The following is a 22,869-nucleotide window of genomic DNA, read 5'->3' on the forward strand; positions in this document are numbered from 1 at the left end:
CGGGCGAACCGGAAGGGCACGGCGCGTGCGGGAGTGACGTGGCGGCGGCGGAAGTGCGTGTTGTGTGTGTGTGTGAGTGTGTTTTGGTCGGGGCAGAGGCGGCGGCGGAAGTCGGCGGCGGGGCTGGGTGAGGCACGGCTGCGCCCCCGCCCCTCGCCCCCACCGAGGAGCCGCCTCCCCTCTTACCCCTCCTCCGCCCACCCTGCCCCGGCGAGCCCGCCAGCCCCGACCGACGGACGGACATCGCTGCGGCGCCGCCCCGGCTCCCCCACCCCGGCCAGGTGAGGAGGCGGTGGCGGCGCGGGGGGGTCCCGGCGGCGGCGGGACGCGCCTTGTCCGGGCTCCTGGCGGCGGCCGTTCCCCCGGCGCCGCGGGAGCGTCGTGCCGCGGTACGGGCGGCGAGGTGGGCAGCCCGGCGTGCGGGGAGGGGACGCTGCTCTCTCCCTTCCCGGCTCAAAATGGCGCCCCCGGTTTTCCCACTTCCCCTTATTCCTGTGCCTGGAAGGGAGCCGCGGGGGAGGGGAGGTGGCGGCGGGGGTTGGAGGGGCTGGGCCCGGGAGAGCGGGGATCCTCCCCTGCGTGCGGGCGCTCCTGCAGAGCGGTATCGCTGCCTGGGGCCGGCCGGGAGGGCTGTGCCCCTCGAGGTGCTTGTGAGATATGGAAGGGGAGGCTGGGTGACGGGTCCCTCGCTTTCCCTTTCGCTTGCGTCTGGAAGAAGGACCGTGAACTAGGTGGGAAGTAAATTGCTCCCGACAATGCGTCGCCATCGGGGGGATCGCGACAGGCCTAGTATGCTGGATATCTTCTGCATCGCACAGAATTGGAACTAGACACAAAGCTGGGGTAGGGTGGAGGAACAAACCTAAGCTTTTTATGCTTTAGAGGAGAGCTGAATTGCGTAAGATCTATCAAAATGTTCCAAACAGGGCCATGAAAGGCTGTTCTCTCGGCATTTTTAGTATTTTTTCCTACCTTACATCTCTTTCAGAGCTTGGAGGTGGCAATGAGAGGCTAAACATCTGTTTAAGCAGCAGAAATTAATCGGTTTCTTTCATGTAACGTTCAGGCAAAGTAAAAATAATGGATTTTTTTTTTTTCCAGTTTTGTAGTGTCTCTTCAGAGTTACAGTCATGCTTACCTACAGATTGCATGTAGGTATTGTTCTTCCATAATGGGAAATGTCAGGAAAAGGTAGATGGTGGCTAGAGACAATGGTATTGTAGTCGTCACTTACATTTCCTGTATGATAAACCAGTTTATCTGAAAGTAATTGGTACCATTCATCATTCAGATGAGCTTATGAGATGGCTATTACCTTTAATTGTAGGGCTATGATTTTTTTGCAGCAACTGTGTTGATTCACTTGTTTAACTTATAGTCCCATTATGTTTCAATATGGCTTACATATGATGATCATTTTGCTGGTTATCTCTGTCACTGTCTTGAACACTGCAGTAAGGTGCCACACTAATTCTGCTGAACCTAGAAGGAAACTTCAGTTAGTAGGAGTGGCTGATATATAAGCCTTTGTAGTTACTGCCTTTTAAAACGTTCCAAAAAGTCCAATATGAAAAAATTTAAAGTAGATAATAGTTGTAGCCTCAGCATTGTATGCTTTGTGTCCGTTAATGCAGCGTACAAAAGTTTTAGTAAGAAACAGTGTTGTTTGCTGTGAGATATAAAAGTGGTGGAATGTTCCAGTTTTAAATTTATCGTGAATTTTTTTGTGTGGCCTTTCTATTTGATAATACACTTAATCACATTAATTGTAGGAACAGTGCTCACTGTCTTAATCTCTTCAGTAGGCTGGCTTTTGTCACCAGTGTTACTTTGATACTTCTGTATTAGCTGTATTGTAGTTGAAAATAGACCAGTGCTTATGCTTACATGTCTGAATTATGCCATTAAATTGAGAGTTTGTAGGTATTGGCTGGGGCTATTGGTATTTTGTACACAGACTCAAGCATAATAAGATTTGTGTTTGATCTGTTATACTTAGGACCCTTTCATAAATAAAACTCAAGACTGTCCAACAGCATACAAATTTCTCTTCTGGAGTGAGAATACTCAGCATCCAGTAAATTAGTTGGTGGGATTTCCAGGAGTACTTGGCTAATAATATACTCCAGGCTTTGTGTTCTGGCACTTCAGCATGGACATGGATCTGCTCTGTCATGGGGGGAATATTCAGGAGAAGAGTGAAAGTTCCTAATTAGCAGTGACCTATGTATTTGTACTGCCCAAGACTGCAAAGTGGAGTTTTTATGTTAAACTTGATAAAAGTAAGCAAATCTCCCTCATTTCCATCCATGTGAAGTCGTCCATCACAAAATTTCTATAGTATTTTCTTTAGCAGATTTTATTAGTAGGTCACTTCTGTAACTCCCATATATGTATTGGTTTAAGAGCTTGTTTCAAGTCAAGCAGTTGTGTACTTGCCTTCGTGTAGCTGAATGAAAATGTCTTACCCAGCTTTTCTTTCTTTACATATTCCAAACATATTGATTACATTGCATACAAAATCGGAAGGGGAGGAGAAAAGGAGCCATATCAGTGGATTTTTTCCTCAGGAAATTTTCACCAGAGCTGAGTTTGCAGTGTATGTGTAGGGTACTGAGTGTACTATTCCTCCTGGGTTGTATTTTACTGATGAATTAAGAAATAGTAGAATTAATGTGACCTGAGACTTGGAGTGTGCATGGGGGACTGCAGCATTGAAATCTACTTCTGAACCTTTGTGAGGCACTGTGTGCTCAGCTCACAGATGTGAAAATACCAGGCCAAAACCATTCTGCAGTGGCTGTGTCAAACTGCAGTACTGCTTCTCTTCACATCAAGCAGGTACTTCTCTTGTTTTTGTGTAAGTTTGCTGCCATGTTGTGAACTTCAGCTACAGAGTTTTGGCATCATCTGAAACTTCAAAAGATTATGATTTCCATATATGCTGATAGAAGGTGTTAGTGACTTTTTTAATATGTCACAATCATCTGGATGTGCTCTATCAGGTTTTCAGTCTTGCATTCTTTTATCCTGAGCTGTTGAAAAGTGGGTGGTATGACTAGTAGGATTCATTATTAATTTATTAGATGTATTGATGTGACTGTTGAATGAATGAGGTTTGCAGTATGTTTCTTAGATGGCCTTCCTGTCAGGTCCTGTGGTCTGCTATCAGCTTGAGAGCTGGTTATCTTTGTACATGATATCTGACTGGCTAGAATGATTTCAGGGGAGGGATGCTGTAAGAATGTAAACTTTGAGGGTCTCTGATAACTATGGCTTCTGTAGCTTGGGCATCAATAAAAATCAAACTAGATATTTTTCTTGACAACCCGTGTCAGCTTTGTAGTTTTGAAGTAGTTTTGCCAGGGGTAGTAATTACTGTTTCATGAGTGATAAAAATCTGAAATAACTACCAGCCATAAATGCTCAGGTGAAATTGATAAATATTATGCAAGCTAAATGTTCTTTTCTCATACCTCATTTTGCTCTCAGTATGGGAAACAGCAAGCAAAAAAATCAGTCGTAGGGAGTAACCTGTGCAGTGACTTGATTTCCTCACTGTGTGTTGTGTGTCATCTGGAAGTCACTTGCTCCCAGGAGTACCAAGTCATACAGTCATTGGATGTTGTCCTTATGTTTTTATGAATGCTGCAGTCTGGAAAAACATGGGACATATTAAGATTAAAGGGTTTTAAATTATTTCATGGTTGTCCAAACACACTGGAATGCTACAGCAAACAGATGGGTTTTTTTCCATTTTAAAACAAAAATAACTTAATTGTCTTCATTATTTTTCCAAAGGAAAAGATAAACAAATGTCTAACAGTATTCTGAACCACCTATATTTTGGTTATGCCTTGCTGCATTCTCTATTGTAGTACAGTTAGGGAGAGATTAACTGTTGTCACTGATCCATTTTTATCCAAATCACTCCACAACTTCTGAAGCATATTTCCACATCATGGAGGGGGGAAGAGTCTTGCCTGAGAGCCAACGCACTAGTAGTGCAAAATCGTTTTATGGTGTAAGGATGAAAGGTCTGATATTTTTAAAATAACTGGATCTATTCCCGTATTCTGAAATACTTCACCAAAATTAGTTTAATGAATAAGATTTGTAGTATAGAATTAATGTGGTCGTTAATAGGAACGATGGTAGGATTTGCAGGGGCTTTTTTGCTTCATTCTTTCACTGTGGAATACTTTCACATGTTTCTAAGAATATACAGCTAAAAGGTAATGCTTGATAGATTATGTTGCACAACTGAAATGTTTAAAATATGTATTTTTAGTGTGATGTAATAGTGAAATGGAACGCAAACTCAGGACAGAATGCAAAATCGTTATATTCTACCTCAAAGAAAGGAAATTATTTTGAGAGAGATGAGAAAAGGAGGAACCATGAGCAAATAAAAGTGTGTCTAAGATGCTGAAAATATTTTTTAAAACCTGTATTCTGTTTACAATTGGAAATAAACTACCTGTTTTTCAGCTGTTACATTTTTCTGTAAATAATGCTAAGATTTTTTGTTCTCATTTATTCCTTGAATATTAGCTTGAAAGGGAGTATCTTACTGAAGGGTAGAGTTCTGCTAGACTGCTGGAATGCTTTCCAGGAAAGAAGGTTCTTCAGGACTTGGGTTGAGGGAAGGGGAGAGCTAGGAAGGAGAAGGAAGGCTTAGCATCTGAGCTAGGCCTGTAGCAAACTGGAATGCTCAAGTGCCTGATCTGTGTTTGAAACAGGAAGGTGGTTAAAGAATACTGCTTGGTTTAAAATGTAGTTGCTTTATCACAAGGAATAAAGAACAGGAAGTAATTTGAAAGTAATATGTTTGCTTACTTTTTTGCAACATATGAGTTAAAGCCATTTTTTTGCATTAGGAGCATGTACTCTAACCTAACTCGCATCCTAGATGTTAGAAAAGCTGTATCCCTGCAAAGTGTGCTTAATTCAAATAAATGATCAGCTGGAGCAGGACAAAATGATGAGCTAATTTTGAGAGGTCTTTTGTTTTGTATCTACTGTTAAGTGTGTAAAAGCATAAATATTAGGGTCAGAAGTGGTACCAGCAGAGTCTAAAGGCCTCCCTTTCTATATGAATAAGTACTGTGGGTGGGGTTATTTTAAGCAGCTGGAAAGAAGAGTAAGCAGACTAAGCGATACACTGTTCTTACTTGTTCTTACCAAAATCTCTGTTGTTAATACTGATCTAGGACACGTATAACTATTGGAAATAGAAATTTATCATTGTATGGTAGTTGTCTGGTAGTTTGTGCAAAGTGGCCTGGAATTCTTACTGGTCAATTGGTTTTCATATGGAAGGCTTCACTTTTGCTTCTCAGTACAGTTGTTAATTAGAGAGGATATTAATGGTTTGCGTGTGAAGATCTGTACTTTTATGTAAGGAAATTGTGTTTGATAGGTGGGATAGAAGTGAATTGATGAGCTACACTTGCAAAGAAGCTGCTGTGGTGTTGGGTTTTCCCAAATTGCTCAGTTTTTTAGCATCCTTGAGCAGTGCTGACTTTGGAATATTGGTTAGCAATAGCATAATTATGAAAAGTTATTCTTGCTTGTCATTGTTATTCTACTGACAATTTGAAAGTCTAAACCTGTTGTCTTATACATCAGTCCTGATTTGTTAAGAAATAACAGGAGACTGAGGTCTTGGAAAAAGCAGCATAATTGGATTTTAATATGCTAATTTGAAGCTTTGATGGGAAGACTAGGTGTTGAAGAAGATAACTGGTTCATGTATCATAATTCTGGCTATAGTTGACAACTTACAAATGATGGTACTTGTAGTCTGGACTGTTGAATTTGGTAAATACTAGGTGAAGTTATACATAATACATTGCATTAGTGAATGAGACTTGTCTTACTTGGTTTGTAAATCTAATGTACCCACTGTCTTTTCACAAAATAGGTTGTTACTGGCAGAAGAACCAGGATTCAGATCTCAGTGGAACTTGCTTTCAAAAGCTGTTGAAACAAAGGACTGCTTTCTAATTTGGACATGGCTAATCGAGGAGCGACAAGGCCCAACGGGCCAAATGCTGGAAATAAAATTTGCCAATTTAAACTAGTACTTTTAGGAGAGTCTGCAGTTGGCAAATCAAGTTTGGTGCTTCGTTTTGTAAAAGGACAGTTTCATGAATTTCAAGAAAGTACAATTGGAGGTGAGAAAATTACCCTGTTAATTTGTTTCATGTTATGTGTTTATATTGTCCATGCCCTTGAAAGCCTTTAATGTAATGGCACTTCTAGAGTGGCTCATTGACAGCAAGGATCAAACCTGTGTCAGTAATTGAGAACTATAACTGTCTGAGTTAAACACAAACATCCTTTTCAAATGGAGGTAGTAAAGGTGTCTTGAACTGCATAGTTTTGAAACCTGGACTAAATGTTACATTTTGTTTGTAAGTGGGTGTGTGGCTCTTTTAATTGTGCTGCATGCTTAATGCATAAAATAACTGCTTAGTAAGAATTATGAGCTTAGTTTCTATGAAAAAAACCTTAGCATTGCATCTTCCATAAAGCTTGGGTTTGTCACTTAGGCATTCTGACTTTGATTTTGGAGAACTTGCTACATTTCTGGATATATTTCTGTGTTAGCAATCACAGAATTTATTGTGCTGTTTTTCCATTCTGTGACTTCAAACAAAACAGGTGCTGGCTACCAGAATTTTTAAAAAATCTGTTTAGCTTTAAACAGCTTTTATCACACTCTTTCCCTTGGCAGATTTCTTAAGTTATATTGTGTTTTGGAGTTATTTGTGCTTTGAGCTGTATTCCTCCTCGGATAGATGTAAATGTATCCTAAAACTACCTAACAGCATACAGACTTTACAAAGTTTGGATTTTGTGAATTGATAAATACTCTCCAGTAGCTGCTGTTGCAGCTTGCATGAGTCAGCCTGTTCCATTGTAATATTTATGTGAAGGCCTTTCAGTGGTCTGTATGTGTCTTCACACACCAACAGTTGTTGAAATGTAAAAACGCTGGAAAGCTTACAAAATAAATGGAAGCTGAATTTCATTGCATACTTCTTTTGCCCTATTTCTAGCTGTTACATGTGTTTATTTTTTCTATCTGTCAGCATAAATAGACAACCACATATTTTCTACTTTAGCAATCTTGCTAATGCATACTTTTGGCTTTGTGCATTTTATCATGGCTTGAGGATAGGTGTTAGTATGAAAGTTTCTGCATGCTCTGATAAACAGCTGTGTGGTAATACAGAGAACATTCTCAAAGATGGGTTGTGAATTAACTTTCCAATATCACCAAGGTCTTTAGTTTAGAAAAACAGTTAAAATTAAGTAAAATTCATTGTTCCATTTCAATGATCTCAAAATTCATTTAACCTCTGTTTAGTTTTTTTTTCTTGTTTTAGTGTTTGGAATAACCCAAACCCTGTTACACTGATCAAAATCTAAACAAAGGTTAAACAAGAGCCTAAGTTCAAGTTTATATATATAAAGTTTAGTGTAATCTGTATTAACTTGTGCCTCTTCTATATCGAATAGAAACAAGGAAATGCTATATAATACAGCTGAGAGCTGTTACATGCAGCAATGTTGGGATTCAGAAAAGTTTTCTATAGAGAAAGCTGTCTAACTCTGTGGCTTGTAGTTGCCTAAGGCATAATTTTCTTTGTATACAGAAGGGCCTTTTAACAAAGAGAGGCTTATGTGCATTGTGAATCTGGATAAAAACATCTGAAAGGGAGTGCAGTGAAAGGCAGACATGTTGGATGGTGGTGGTGTGGTTTTGCCACTTCAGACTAGTGTAGCAAGGCCTGTTAGTTGCTTAAGACAAAAGTATGGCTGTTAAAGATGACAGACTTTCAGATAATTAACAGATGATTAATTGTCAATTCACTGTGGCCTTGGGAAGGTAGAAGAAATTTATCTTTTTTGCAGAAATTAACTGTCATTTTAAAGTGGTTGAAATGTTACTTTTGACAAAACCAAGAGGATTGCAAAGAATAGACCTCTTGTTTAATTCTCTTTCCTAGTACATACCTTCATTTATGCAGAGTAGGTACATTTCTTGTTAAGAGAATAATGTCTGTGAGAACTTGAAAATCAGCTTGCTTAACATCTTGTCTCTGCCTTGGAGAAAGACAATATTGAGCTGGTTCTGGTGAGAAAGCCCCTTAGTTTAGTGCAGAGTGTATGGTGTTTTTCCACTCTGTTTCGGTTCTGGGCTGCTTAGGGAGCTGCCAAGTGGAGCCTGTTTTTCTAGTGTTCGGATATGTAGCATTTAGAGAGATTTATGTTGATTTAACATTGGAACATCAAAGCTTTTACCTTCTCCAGCCTGCCTGCTCATCTGTGATGGATGCTAATACCCCTGAAGCAGGAGCACCTGACCACTTAAGGAGTCAGCTTCTGGTCACGGTTTAACCCCAGCCAGCAGCTAAGTACCATGCAGCTGCTGCTTACAGCTGAGACAGGGACACTTCTGTATGCGAGTTACAATGTCCTTTACAGAGCAAGATTGGCTTCACTTTGGTTTCTGTAATGAGTTGAGTTGAAGGTTGGAGCAGTTTTGGAATGATTCATACACTATGATGTCTCAGAAGTATGTAGGACAGGATGAAATCCCAGGTATGCAAGTGTTACGGATCAGTGTCTCTTCAGCCATTTGATTTAAATTGGTCACAGACCATCTGTGTGCCTAGTGATCAGAGCTCCTGCTTCAGCTAAGTAGTGGGCTTTCCTTAGTTTAGTTTTTAATATGGTTTTCTATGCTGTGTGGGCACTCACCTCAATACTTCTGATTGTACCTTAATCTGAATGGAAAAATTTTACTAGTAGTAACTGTTTAAAAACTTGGAATGAGTTAGTATTTTCTCTAATTGGAAGACCATTATTTATGGTAATGCATTCAGCCATAGTAGCAATGGCTGCAAGTTTTCCTGAAACTGCAGGCTGTTGAAATTGTGCTGAAATTAATTCTTGAGATCACTTGCAAAGTCAAAAATATAGCTGCTTTGAGAATAGGAAGTTACAAGCAGTGCCTCTTTATTCCAGACCTGTTAGCTAAGGCAAAGTTGTTAGGAGCTGAAAATCAAAGTTTTAAGATGCAAATCAAGTAATACAAATATGTAGAATTGAAAATGTCTGAACTTTTGGATTATAGCATGATGGGATGCTGTTATTGGTACTCTAGTATCCATCCTGCTTCAACAGACCATATCTAGAAGCTTTAAGAGAAGGCTTATGGTTACTCAGATTCACTATAATGAAAAAGGGAATTCTTTCCAATTTTTGCTTTCTTATGTCTAACTTGAGGAAAGTCCAGTTGTTTAAATAACTCCTCTTTGATGATCAGAGTCAGGCTGTCAGCATTTTGTTTGAATAGATAGGAAATAATGATTGCATCAAACCTGTTGTATGTTAATAGTAGGCTATAAATGTTTTGCATCTCTGTGAGCATAACTATATATGAATATAGAGATACAAGCAAACTTCTGTTTTCAGCACCTCTGTCTTTTTTGTAGCTGCTTTTCTAACCCAGACTGTATGTCTGGATGATACAACAGTAAAATTTGAAATTTGGGATACAGCCGGGCAAGAGCGGTACCACAGTTTAGCACCCATGTACTACAGAGGAGCACAAGCAGCTATAGTGGTATACGACATTACAAACGAGGTAAGTGCTGGACTGGGGATGCATAAGGGGGATTTGGGCGTTACCAGTCTTGCACTGATCTTTACGTATTTTTTTCCTCACTGACTTGTGTAAATCAGTTCATCATTTTGTAGAATTATAGAATGGTTTGGATGGGAAGAAGCCTTTAAAGGTTATCTAGTCCAACACTCCTGCCATGGGCAGGGATGCCTTCTGCTGGACTAGATTGCTCATTTCATACTGCACTGTGTAATGTCAATTAATTTGTGTCTAAACTTTTCTGGCTAAAAGACTATTTCTAGAGTTGGGGTTTTGTTTGTTGTTTTTTTTTGGTTTTGGGGTGGTTTTTTTTTGTTGTTGTTGTGTTTTGGTTTGGTTGGTTGGTTGTTTTGGGGTGGTTTTTCTATTATAAAGAGGGAAAAGAAGAGGAGAAATCCTCTTGTAAAAATGTTTCTAACCCACCCTTAAATCAGTTCATGGAGTTTGAGCTTTTACTCTCATCACATTACTGGTGGCACCTTTATTTCTGAGAGTGCAGCCATTATTTTAATATTGTATTTTTGCAAATTTTGATTAAGGATTGGAAAGGCAGCACAAGCTATTGAGACTAAAACTGAAGGTTATTAGATTTCTTTTTATTTGAACTTGGATGAGTTAAGCTTCAGTAGTTTCTGATAAAATTAGACTTCAAACCCAAATCTCTCAAAAAAAACACAGAAATCATGTACCATAATGAACAGTCCTCAGTAATTAAAAAGTAATTTTGAGGCCTTCTCAATGTAGCTGTTCATACACTTGAATCTTCCAGAGAAACTGAAATTCCTGTTTTCTCTCTCAACCACTTCTTTCTTTACTCTGTCTACACAAAGATCTTCCTACCTATTTACTTCAGCATTATCCCAGCTAAGCACAGTTGAGAACTAAGGTAGGAATGTTTAATTTTAAAAGCTCAGTTGGCAATTTGGAGTGTGCGTTTGGACTAAGGTAGCAGCCTTACACTGGCATTTTGTGCTTGAAGTGTAGGTAACAGAGATGGGGATAATAGGTGAGTACAAAAGGATGATAAAACTCAGTTGCATCATTTATAATCATTAACAGGAGTCCTTTGCCAGAGCGAAAAATTGGGTCAAAGAACTTCAGCGACAAGCAAGTCCTAACATTGTAATAGCTTTAGCAGGAAACAAAGCTGATCTAGCTAACAAAAGAGCTGTGGATTTCCAGGTATGTACATAATTTTTGTTCATAAGAATTGCATTTTGTTTGAATAGATAGTAAATAAACCTACAGGGAGCTTATATGCATAGCCTATCTAGTTATTATGGAGGTCACGCTGTTAAATATAAATGTCAACTGAGACTAATTAAATTATACATGCTACTGAAAAACCTATTTCTGTACAAGTAATGTGGAGGAATAGGCTTTTTGGAATAATTAATTTGACTTTGAGGAATAATTAATTTATTTGCGTATCTTTAAGGCTAATTGAGTATCTGTTCTTTGATGTGACCTCTTTCTGTCTTCTACCCAAAATTACCAGTAACTAGAGTTTCAGTGTATGAGATAGCAGTAACTCAGTGCAAACTGTTCTGTCTGGCTTGTCAGCCAGAGAATTTTGATTATCATATGATACAAAGCTGATTGATGTGCCTAACTTGCTTAGGTACTGTTGAAGCAGTGTTGAAATTTTAATTGAGCTTTTCATGGTATTTCTTTTGGTTTAGTGATTACAGCTGTGCTCTCACTGGTGTGTATTTTATCTTCTAGAAAGTTTAATCAAGTCATCAGAAAATAGCTTTTAAACTGAATTAAACTACCTGCAGGTAGTTTTGGTCCATTCATGATTGGCTGAATTTGAATTAAGATAGTATTTATTAGTCAGTAATTTATGGTTTTTAATCTGTGTTTGGGGTCACTGTTTGAGATACAGCTGCATACAGTAATGAATCCTTTTGTAACTATAGAGTTGAATTGAAAGGTTAGTAGTGATTTAGGTATTTTTCTGCCAGTTTTTTAATTTTATACTTCTGTGACAGTTGACAGGCGGCTTTGGTGTTTTATGAAAAATGGTGGTATTTAACAAAAATTTCATACATGACTGCAGTCAATAATGTAATCACATTTAACTAACAAAGTAGACCTACCTGTGCTATTTTTTGAACAATTACAGTCTTAATGTTTTTCAGATGTAGGGGAGGTTTGCTACTGTGGATTTGTGGGCTCCTTGTGGGCTTGACAGGCCTTTCTCATTGCAAATCAAATATTAGATTTCTAAGTATTTGTTAATGTGTTGTTTCAGATAAGATCTATGTAATTCTATCAGGTGTCACTTAATTATAGAGAGTCGTCAATTATTCTTATGATCATCAAAGGTGTTCTGTAGTTCAGCTTTTTCATGGATTTCTTATTGAATGCAAAGGCAGTTACATAATCATAAGAAGCTGCAGATTCTCAGCTGAATTGACTAATAAGAAGTGGCAGAAATAGTATGGTTCTTAAGAGCAGTGTATCAGATTAAAATTCATACTGAAAAGGGAGGTAACATGGCAAATTACTGATTACTGCTTATTCGCGGTAATTGCGAATTTATATCAGGATAATAAAACTGTTCTGATCCATCTGCCTCAGTGGTTGAAAGATTCAAGATCGTTCACAGACTGCCTTTTTCCAGGGTAATAATGGACTCGCTGACATTTGATGGCACTTTTGAAGCTTATTTGTTCTTACTATCAGAGCTAATGTTCTGCATTGGGGTTATCTCTTTCATAAATATTTTAATTTATTATTTAGTTTTGTCTGAAATTTTTCCACCTGGATATTTTTAAGATTAGTAGGGATCTTTAAGATTCCACTTAAATTGTTTAACTGATTGGTGAAATTGTAACTTCTCCATAGCTGGTGTATAAATTTGTCAGATGAGTGTTTCCACAAACTGTCTTTCTTTCAAAATGCTGTAGAGATTGTTTTTTTTGTAGCAATTTAAAGTACAGTGTGTAATGATTGTATGAATTTACTTCATAAGAAAAAAAAAAGAAATTATTCTTATTTTAACTTTCAGGAAGCACAGGCTTATGCAGATGACAACAGCCTATTGTTCATGGAGACATCTGCCAAAACATCTATGAACGTAAATGAAATATTCATGGCAATTGGTGAGTTTGTGAACAAAATGAGAACTTTAAAGGGAATGGTTTTCATGAGATTCAGACCATGGCAATCTTCCTAACCTAAGATCTCTGTTTTTCATGTAAATTATTTTTGGTATTGAAGTATTCTTACTCCCTTCTCCCTTTCATTTGTTTAATTTTATTTAAGCATCTATCTGAAATCCAAAAGCTGTGCCAAAGATGGCAATGTGTGCTTAAATTCAGTGTCCAAGTTATAAGTAAAGGATGTTGCATGTGAAAAGTAGATCTACTCATATATTCTGAACTTAACATAATCTTAGGGATTTCTGTAAAGATGCTAGCTTGTAGTAGTAAGTATAAACCAAGAACTTTTGTGTTCCTTTGATACCCAAAATTGTATTTAATTGTTGATAGACTTCTGAAAGCGGAAGAAAAAGAATTCATTTTTAGGCTGGCCACTAATCTATTTAGTAGTTATCTTAATTATAGTAGATGCTTTGCTAGTGGGTAGTAGTAATGTATAGCATCAAATAACCTCACTCAATCTGTTTTGTCTGTTGCACCTCACTAACCTGCTTTTTGTGAAAAAACATCATTGATGTTAAAATTAAATGTTTTTAAAGAGGTCTTAATCTTCGGCTTTCCAAACCAGGAGAGCAGTAGTAGTTTTTGGTGTTTTTCAAACTTCCAGCAGATGCAAATTAAATTATCAGCAACACTTTATAAGAAGTACTTGCTTCATATTAACTGTAAATTAATATTGTAAATTGTTGGATGCAAGCTGCAGCTGCTTCTAAATTGACTGCTGCAGCACTCATTCAGAACTCCCAGTTAAAAATTCCCAATGCTAATTCAGTTCTAGATACAGTTCTAGAATCCAAAACATTGCTCTGAAGACTTTTTTCTATTGGTGCATTGACCCTTTGTAGTGGCTCAGCAGCTTAGTACTGTGTGGATTCTTGGATTTTACCACAGAACTGTAGAACAGCCCAGCTTGGAGGGGATATCAGAGGATCCCTGTGGCCCACCCTTTTGCCCAGCACCCTGAGGTTATCTGGTACCACAGCATGTTGATGTCTGCTCTGCAGTTTCTTGGCTGGGTTTCATTCATTTTAGAAAAAGTTCTTTTAAAAACTGACCGAAGTAATTACTTTGGAGTGAAACCATTCATCCAAACTATAGAGCAAGGGTGGTTGTTGGGCCCTGGTAAGATAGGCCCATGGAAGTCCTTTTGTGTAGAACTTAGCAATTTTCTGATGGAGAGAAATCCAGGAGAAGCTACTGCTCAGAAGGGTGACAGCTTTCACCCTTATTTTTTGTGTTAAGACTGAGGAGGAACCTTGGAGCTACAAGGGCAACAAAGAAATTACCAGTCAATTGACTGATAAGAACTGAAGAAACAGCTTTAAAAAAAACCAGGAGTGGCTTGATCTGGTGTTGAGGGCCATTTTATATGTTGTCTGCAAACACTTATTCTGGTTGCATATCTGGGAACTATTTGACCCATTTCTGTCTGTGTTTTCTGCCTTTTCAATGTTTCTGTATCTTTTTGCACTAACATCCTGATCTTAAAGCCTGTTCTGTGTGGGTGGATTCCCACAAGAGCTGTCATTTACTGGCATAGCACACCTGTGCAGATGAATTTTACTGCTCAGGTTACCAATGCCATTTTACTCCTGGAAATCATAAAGTAGCTAATCATTAAGAAGTGTCTTCACTTCTTTTATTACCAGTGCACCGAATCAAATCAGATTATCCAATGAGTACACTGATATGCCTATTATGTGTTGTTCTGTTTACTCAAGTGATTTAATCTTAGTAAAATCTCAGGTTTAACTCTTACTTCCTGTTCACCTTACAGCAAAAAAATTGCCCAAGAATGAACCACAGAATGCAGGAGCCAGCTCTGCCAGAGGAAGAGGAGTAGACCTTACTGAACCCACACAACCACCCAAGAGTCAATGTTGTAGTAACTAAAAGATCAATTGCTTTAAACTGTTCTGAATATTCTTCTGCTTCCTAACTGTTAATAACCATGGAATTGGAGTGCTTAACCTGGTCCAGTACAGCTTCCAAACAGCGAAGAGACTTACAATAATAGTCAAGTTCATGATACAGAGTTTTCTTTTCACCTAAAATTTTAACATGCATGTATCCACCACTGGCTGTAATGTTTCAGCAGTAGAGGAGAGATGGAGGCAGAATAAACTTCCTTCAGTTGAAAGGTTTTAAAAATCAGTTGTTATTATTAGAGGTGTAGAAGAACTACTTTCTGTGGACCTAATTGGCCAGTTCCTGTAGCCTCAATACTGATCACTGTTATAATAAATAGAATTGGGTCTTTTCATAATTCTCAATTGTGCTTTAAAACCTCCTTAGAAACAGGGTCTAAAAATTACTTAAACTTATTTGCAGTATTGATGCAACCAGTTGTTTCTGCAGGTATCCACTGTTTAGTTACACATTCCATAGGTTAATAATTTTATTACAGATAATACTTGCATTAACAATTTTAAGAATTCTATGCTTGCCAGAAAGTGGAGTTTTAGTTGGTACACTGTATGTAAATTATATCAACCCAGTTAGTTATCTTAATGAATTAGTGATGAATCAAGTCTAACTTCATTTCTAATCTGTTCAGAGGGTACAGACCAGTAAATTCAACTCTACAACTTAGGATATGGGGTTTTTTTGTCCTCTACAAACTGTAAGAGCTCTTCAAGTAAAACCACAACAAACTCGGTGTCTGTGACTTCTTTCTTGTTTCTGATCATTGCTGGCCATTACAGTTTGTTTTTCCCCTAAGGAAAAAAAATAGTGCACTAACGATTATGTACATCCAACTTGATTTTAAATTTGGATATTAATGTACTGTAAATAGGTACTCTGCATTGTAGTCTACATTTGTTTAATACTTTCTGTAATATTTAAGAGTTGCTTAAAGGTATACAGAATGTACAGTTACTTAAAGCTAACTTTTTTCCTCTCTAATCAAAGGGGGTTCTGAGTTCTTCCTTTATGGCTAGAACAGTAATAAATGATGCTCCTGTATCTGTAACATAAGTACTGCTGTCTGTCAGTAATGAACTTTGCAACTTTGTTTTCCAAAGTACATTTTATTTTGATCAGTCCAGTATATTGCACTAATTCTTTTAGTTATTTTCATTATATGAAATCTACAAAGTGTGTCAGAAGAGATGAATTAGTCTATTTAAATGTTGAACTGATAGAAACTTACTTGTGCAGATTTTAAATTTGCAGTAATCTGGGTTTAGCAAGAAAAATGACAGTTCACCAGTGTTTAGTTTTATATTGAGGTGCTCAGGTTTGAATAAAGTGGTTTAAAAAAATTTTGATTACTGGTTCTTATTGGGAGTTTCAGGAGGTTTTACTGCATTTGTACAGTTCCAGACAAGATGTCTGATTCACTGTATGGGTCGGCATTTAAGATGCTTACAATAAATTCATGGCACAGCTAAATATAAGCTTGTCCTATATATATATTGTGGCACTCCAGTTATCCTGTGATAAATCTTTAAATGTTGAGGTAATTGGATATCTTATCACATCCATTTAGAAGTATGATCAAAATAGTAATATTGTCTCTTGAACCTGCAGCTAATGCAGTCTTTGCCAGTTGTTCACAAGGTGACTTGTTGCATTGCAGTGTCTCTGAGCTGACTGTGTCTCCTCTGCAGCTTGTGATTTGCAATTGATTGGGTACATTTTTGTGTCTTTTTCAAACTGTGGTGGTGGTTTAGAACCCAGTGGTGATACAGTCTTTAGCAGTTCTTGACCAACATCACCTGCAGTTTGTCACAAAATGAATTGGAGTCCATTTTTTTCTGCCAGCTGTGTATTTGAGTCAGAATTAGATGGCATGGTTTTGTCTGTTTTGAGGGCATTGTCATTGCTTTAGACCTTGATGCCAGCACATTATTTCACAGCTGCTTATAGCTGTGACTTGGACCTGTTGCACAGAAAGTGTTGGTTTCTTCTTGCTCTGAAGTCTCACTGTGGATGAAAACTTGGATAAAATTTTCTGTTGTCAAACTGAGTTCTTCAGAGTCACCTTGTGTGTTAGAATTGGAGCAGTGTATCTCTGTTCTTTGAATTTACTTCATTGGTACTAAAAAGAGACAGTTCTGGATTAGGTTGATTTTTGTGGTCATTGGTTTTCTTATTAAGAATTCCATTTTTACTATGCCTATAATTCTTCCCAGAACATTTTCACTGATTTTGTTTCAGGTTGCCTTTTGAGTCACTCTGAAAAATACTTTGTTTGGAATAAAATAGCTGTATTCTATCTTGCAGATGATTAATAGTGCTTGAGTCAGTTAAGTTGTCTCCAGTAAGGGATACTAGATACTGACACACAATGTCCTGTTTTGTTGAACAGCATTCATGCATTCTCAAATAATGAGTGAATGTTAAGAGTTGGTGCAAGTACTTCAGGTAATCCATAACCCCTCGAAGCCCGTTAGAAGTCAAAATAAGAAACTGTCAAGTAACATTTATAGGGACAGATGCAATATAAAGTACAGATATAACAGATGTTCTTTTTACTGGAGCTCTGTGATGTCCAAGAGCCCTTGTAGTTCTCAGGTATCCCTCTACAAATCTGGTTTATTAGTGCTGATGTTTCCACCATTCTGAAGTGTTTTCTCTCACATTAGAAGTGCTGTGCTCTTAGGAGACATGACTCCGTTTTTATGTAAGACTGCACGTACATCATCTGAAGTTTAAATAGTATTTACAGCATACTGTTTTTTTTTAAAGATACTGCTGTTACAGTATCAGCATTTTGTTAAGGACTGGGAAAAAACCTAAGATCACAGTTAATAATCTACTTCACAGGCAACAATATGTCCATCATTGAATCTGTTTCTGATTTTACAGCAAAGTTTTCTGTGGTTTTTCCCCTTCTATTCTTAGAAGACTGTTCTGGAATCTTAATCACTTGACTGCAAAAAAACTCTTGAGAGGAGTCTTAGGTGACATTTCATTCAGCTTAAAGTGCAGTCTAATATGAAAAATATGCACTCTTGTCAAGGTGCAACTTCTCTATTTTTCTCAAATACTTCTCCTATGAGAACATGTGCTTTCAAGTGTCTGAATGAACTGAGCAAGAAGTTTCAGCTCAAACTGTTTCTGGCAGCCTACAAATTCTAGTACTTGAAAATAATTTGGACATGATGTAGGATTTACTGTTTACTTACAGGATGCCTTAAATCCCTTGGTTGAGGCACCCAAGGGAGCAAGAATTCTTAGTCGTTATGGGAAGTTGAGGACTAATTTCTTGGCTTTAGTAGGAAGAGGTATTTTCCCTGTCCCTCAACATTTCTGAAATCTGAGAATTAAAAGTGTTAGTAATTGCAGCACTGCAGGAGGCTGGTCATGTCAGATTTGAGTGCAGAGCATTAAGGAAAGAGCTCTGAATCAAAGTGCTGTGTTGTTTGAGATCCTCTGTGCCTGCCCTGGGACCATTTCTTGTGTCAGGGGAGGTGTTCAGTCCCCTCCGATGTGTTGTCATAAGGGCAAAAGCAATGCCAGGCAGAAGGAACTTCCTTGGGATGTGGTGACTTTCTAGGCATGAAGCTGGCTGCAGTGTGTTCATTTATATTGTATTTTTAATAACATCTGGCTAGACTGGGGCACAGATCTCTGAAAAGGGTGTATGAGTAGGCATTGTGTACACAGTAATTGTGTTTCTTGGGCAGTATTGGCATCATCAAGTGTAGGAGACAGCTGAGTCTAGTCTGTGAAGGCAGATTTCTTCTGCCTTAAATCAGAAAGTGATTCAAAATACCAAACTGAAGGATGCACCTTTTTAATTAATTATAAATTTTAGATGCCTTAAATTGTGCTCTGTATGTTTCCTTGTGCTTGTTTCCCCCTCCTTCCTCTGATTTCCATCTTCCATTTTCTAGAAGAATGTGTAAAATATCCTTTAAACCCTTGGAGCAAGACCACCAACTGTATGCCTGCCCAAGGCCATAATATAACCCATGTGGAACAATCTGACTGCAAGAAAGAGTAAAATCTTTAAGATTAAAGTCTCTTTTGGATGCAAGTCTCTCTTGTCTGCAAACCAGAGACAGGGCAAAAGAGTCAATAAAACTTATCTGACCTATCAATATGGGACTAAATGAAGAAGATGGCCCATGTCACCAGCTCCTGCTCCTTGTATCTGACCATCCTCTTAAGTTGCTTACCTGGAGCTGAAGAAACATGTCTGTACTTCTGTAAGAATGCACTCCTTGGGGAAAAATGGAAGTTGATGTTGCGTGAATGCTTTCCTTTGATGTGGTACATTCGGTGGAAAATTAATTGTATTAGATTAAATAAATGTGTATTTAGCAGTGGTTCAGAAATGTGGACTTTAATCATAAAAGATTTAAAGTACCTCTGATGAACTTCAAACCTTAACTTGTTAGCAGAGCTTGAATTTATGTTATCCTTAATTGCAACCAGCATGAAACCCTCTCTGTAAGGAATGGGTGAGGCAGGTAACAAGACCCAGAAGCAATTTGGTAAAGAATTCACCCGGCCTCAGTTCTTGCCTTCATCAATCTCTTTGAAATAAAATATGTTTCCAATAAGGTGGAAACAAATGCCTCTGAAAGCACTGCAGCCTTTTTGTGAGTTAATGCTGTATTCCAGTAAAGGTGTGACTGCATTTCCTGAAAGAACAGGTGGGCTAGTGCTGAACTACCTGTTTTGATACCTGTACCAGTCAAGGTCACATAGCTGCAGAAAGCTTATTTGAGGTAAAGTACAGCTGTAGTAGCAGCAAGCATTGAAGAATGGAGATTATGGGATACACCACAGTTACCTAGAGCAGTGTCAGTGCATGAAAAAGTTGGTTTGCAGTGTTTCTCAGGCTGGCAGATGAGGGCAAGTTGTTCTTAAGGGAAAGTGTTTTTTCAATATCTGGAATTGTTTCTTTCAAATGTAGAACATGATTTTTTTTTTTTTTTTTTTTTTGTCTTGACCACAATGAAGTCTCTCAAATGGTTCTCCCTTTTTCTACTGATATTTGACCCTCTTCATTAACTTTGGTCAAATTTCATATGGAGAAATATGAAGAGGTCTTACAAGTTGTGTGAATGCACACATCACAGAAGAAAGAGTGCCTCTGATGTCAGCTGCAGTGTCAGCCCACTCCTTACTAATGCCAAGGAGAGTGATAGAGAAGTGATGTAGTGCTGGGCATGTGCTTCAGGCAGAGGCTGGAAGAGAATGTAGCTGCAGACACAAATCCATTTGGAACTCTTCACCCCCCTGCTTGTTTTTATACACACTCTGCTTTTTTTTTACCCACTCTGCTTGTGCGCTCCTTTGTGGGAAAGCAAGTATCTTGCTTGTAATCTCACAGCTGTTTTACCTACAGGAGAGTGCTTAACTGGTAACCAAAATCACCAGGTGGGAAGATACAATGACTGGAGTTGCCAGTCTGCAAGAGCTTTTCTAGTGTCTGCTGTAGCAGGGGTGGGTGAAGAAGCATTAGGAATGTATCATAGTTTCTGATTGTAATAAATAACTGATTCTGCACTAAAGAAAAGCAAGGTTCTACTTCATAAGGAAACAGGTCTGAATAGTTCTTTCATAAGAGTAAAATACAACAGATTCCTATTTCAGAAAGTAATAATTCAGATTATTCCCTCAAATCATGTTTTCAATTTGCTGGTAGCAAAATGTGGTGACACTTAGTCCAATGAAACAAATTAATTAAAAGAATATCTTAAGCATGTTTCATTGATAGAAGGACTTGGAATCATCAAAAATCAGAAGCCTGTCCTAAAGTGATGACACTTTAAACCTCTTGATTTAAAAAGAAAAACAAAAACATACTATTCTTACAGAGGTGACTTGTGTATTATGGAATATTTCCTAACTCTGTCTTTTACATTAGTAAATTGAGTTAAATGCTTTAAATCAAATATTGTGCTCAGGCTACTTATCTAAGAAGCTGAATACTATTGTCTGATAGCAGTGTCAGTTGTGACGGAATTGATCATGTCTCCTTCATATTGTCAAGCTAAAGGAATTGCTGCCTTTTATCTCCAGATATCAACTACCAACAAATGTCTAGATTAATTTAGGCTTGCTTTTTTCTTTTTTTTTTTTTTTTTTTTGTTTTTAATTGGATGAAGGGAAAAAAAATCCTGGTGTGGAATATACTTACCTATAATAGCAACGTGCAGCAGCCCAGCAACACCTCTGGCTGTCCTCGCTAATGGGCTGTGTGTGTTGTTTTCAGGATGTTTTCTTTCTTCTTCCCCAGTGCCATCCATCTCTTCTCTAGGAATTATTTTCCCACTGAACAGCCACTCCAGTGAACTTTGGAAACCTCATTCCTTCCCAGCTGTAAAAATCTGCATTCTCCAAAAGGACTTAGCATACGCTTTCATAATAGACTGGTCTTGTTGGTCTCCTCGTTGCCTGGTTCTTCTCTTTTTCCCTGTAATCTGCTTGATTGGTCTGGCAAAATTTCTAGAATTTGCTCTTTGTCATTTTTATTTTTGTGGGAGGAATCCATGTGAGAAAGCTGTTTAAGAAATAGAAGTGGAAGCTTTGCTACAATTGTTTCTGTAGCTGTCACACTGTGACAGCCATCAAGAATCTGCAGAAAGCATGTATCTGACCTACTTTCATGGTTGTCCAGCGCAATAAACCTGTCTTCCATGTCTCTCTGCCATGTGGAATTTTTATCTTAGCAAATCAGTAATGCTTTTATTAAAGAATTATTTACTTTCTTAGAAGTACCGGGATTGTTGATATTGGCAAGATCACAAAATGGTGTGGGAGTGGGATTATCCACAAGGAATTCAAGTGAGTAATGACCCTTCTGCCTATGTGTCTCAGAGAATTTAGCAGTGTAGAATTCCGGTACTGCAAGGACCTGACTCTAGTCAGCACCAGCTTCTCTACCTGTCCTCCAGCCAGAGCTTGTGGCTTCCCCCTGCCCCCTGTACCTCCAGTTCTTCCACTGCAGCTCCTTGCTCCAGTGTCCCCCATCAGCTCGGTCTCTCTCGCCTCACTCTGCTCCCCCCAGTGCTGTTCCAGGCCTGGCACCTGGTGCTGCAAAGCCAAGGATCAGAGCTGTAGTGCCTCTGAGTAAGGTGTTTCCTGACAGAACCCTGGTGGCACAGAGGGACCTGTCTGAATTTACTACCTGCACATTGGCATGTCTCTACCTGGCATGGGCAAACTGATGCTGCTTTCTAAATATTGTAACTTGCTCTGGTTTGGGCAAATTGACAAGAATGAAAAGAAGCACTGCTGATGCCATTTCAGCCAAATTGCCAAGTGGTAGTTTAAAACCTGACCGTCTTGGAGCTTCTCTAGAAAAAAAAAAACCTTTTAGCTTAATACATTCAAAACAACATATTTTCCAAACCCCGTTCTCAGGAACAGCTAAGCCATTTTACCTAGAATTTTTTCCCAAGTGATTTCTGCTTCAGGCTTGGAAAATTTCAGTATGAACTGCTGCTTGCATAACATCCTCTCCCCCTAAACCAGCACGTGACATACATGCACAGACACCATAACACAAAATCCTGACACCATGTGAGCAGCTAAGCTTGCCAGCCTATACTTCATGCATCTACTAAGTATGAAAACACAGTGTTTATATTCAAGTTGATTATGGGTTTTTTTTAGTATCTAGCATTTATGGATGAGAAAAATCAGACAAAAGTGCATGTGCTGTTGTATTCTCTGTTACGAGATTTCTGTTTTAGTTAACCTTTGTTAACTGCTGATAATTCATCACCAGGGCAAAGGAAGATAGTTTAGCAGCAGTGTACTTTTTTTTTTTTTGGTCTCACTACTTGTCTCCATCACCTCTGTATTATAAGGATTTCTGCAGTTTGTGTTTCAATGTGTGCCTCTTTTCTGTCATGGCAGTTAGATAAAATGTTGTTAAAGTCAAAGCCCTAACCTCCTTTAGCTGAAATTAATCCTAATACATCTTAATGAATCAAGAGCCTCTGATCAGCTGAGGTAGATCAATTACAACATATCTTCTGATATTAAGCAGAGCCACTTAAAAACCCTTTATGACAGTTTAGATAGCTTATCCTTCCAGAGGTGGCT

General features: G+C 38.3%; 3 protein-coding genes across 4 annotated transcripts; 1 reads left to right on the forward strand and 2 right to left on the reverse strand.

Moving 5' to 3' along the window:
• Positions 1 to 41: 41 nt before the first annotated feature.
• On the forward strand, positions 42 to 19,133 carry RAB5A (RAB5A, member RAS oncogene family). Of its 2 annotated transcripts, none has more exons than XM_066555205.1 (6): positions 42 to 281; positions 5,927 to 6,179; positions 9,513 to 9,664; positions 10,742 to 10,864; positions 12,699 to 12,792; positions 14,630 to 19,133. In XM_066555205.1, the coding sequence occupies exons 2-6, from the start codon at positions 6,017 to 6,019 to the stop codon at positions 14,743 to 14,745; spliced, it is 648 nt and encodes a 215-aa protein (XP_066411302.1). In that variant the 5' UTR covers positions 42 to 281; positions 5,927 to 6,016; the 3' UTR covers positions 14,746 to 19,133. The 2 variants fall into 2 exon arrangements, with proteins under 2 accessions (XP_066411302.1, XP_066411308.1); XM_066555211.1 differs by lacking the exon at positions 42 to 281 and adding an exon at positions 625 to 731.
• Positions 16,281 to 19,001, reverse strand: PP2D1 (protein phosphatase 2C like domain containing 1). The gene is given in 6 exon segments (XM_066551023.1): positions 16,281 to 16,461; positions 16,464 to 16,577; positions 16,580 to 16,872; positions 16,874 to 17,387; positions 17,390 to 17,420; positions 18,984 to 19,001. Coding segments are annotated over 6 exon segments (1,128 nt in total). The 3' UTR covers positions 16,281 to 16,303.
• Positions 19,134 to 20,864: 1,731 nt separating the features above from the next.
• LOC136557747 (protein phosphatase 2C-like domain-containing protein 1) lies at positions 20,865 to 21,789 on the reverse strand. The gene is given in 5 exon segments (XM_066552266.1): positions 20,865 to 21,088; positions 21,091 to 21,149; positions 21,151 to 21,193; positions 21,196 to 21,663; positions 21,747 to 21,789. Coding segments are annotated over 5 exon segments (837 nt in total).
• Positions 21,790 to 22,869: the final 1,080 nt, after the last annotated feature.

The sequence above is a fragment of the Molothrus aeneus genome, chromosome 1 (genome assembly GCF_037042795.1).
Source record: "Molothrus aeneus isolate 106 chromosome 1, BPBGC_Maene_1.0, whole genome shotgun sequence".
Taxonomy (NCBI): Eukaryota; Metazoa; Chordata; class Aves; order Passeriformes; family Icteridae; genus Molothrus; species Molothrus aeneus.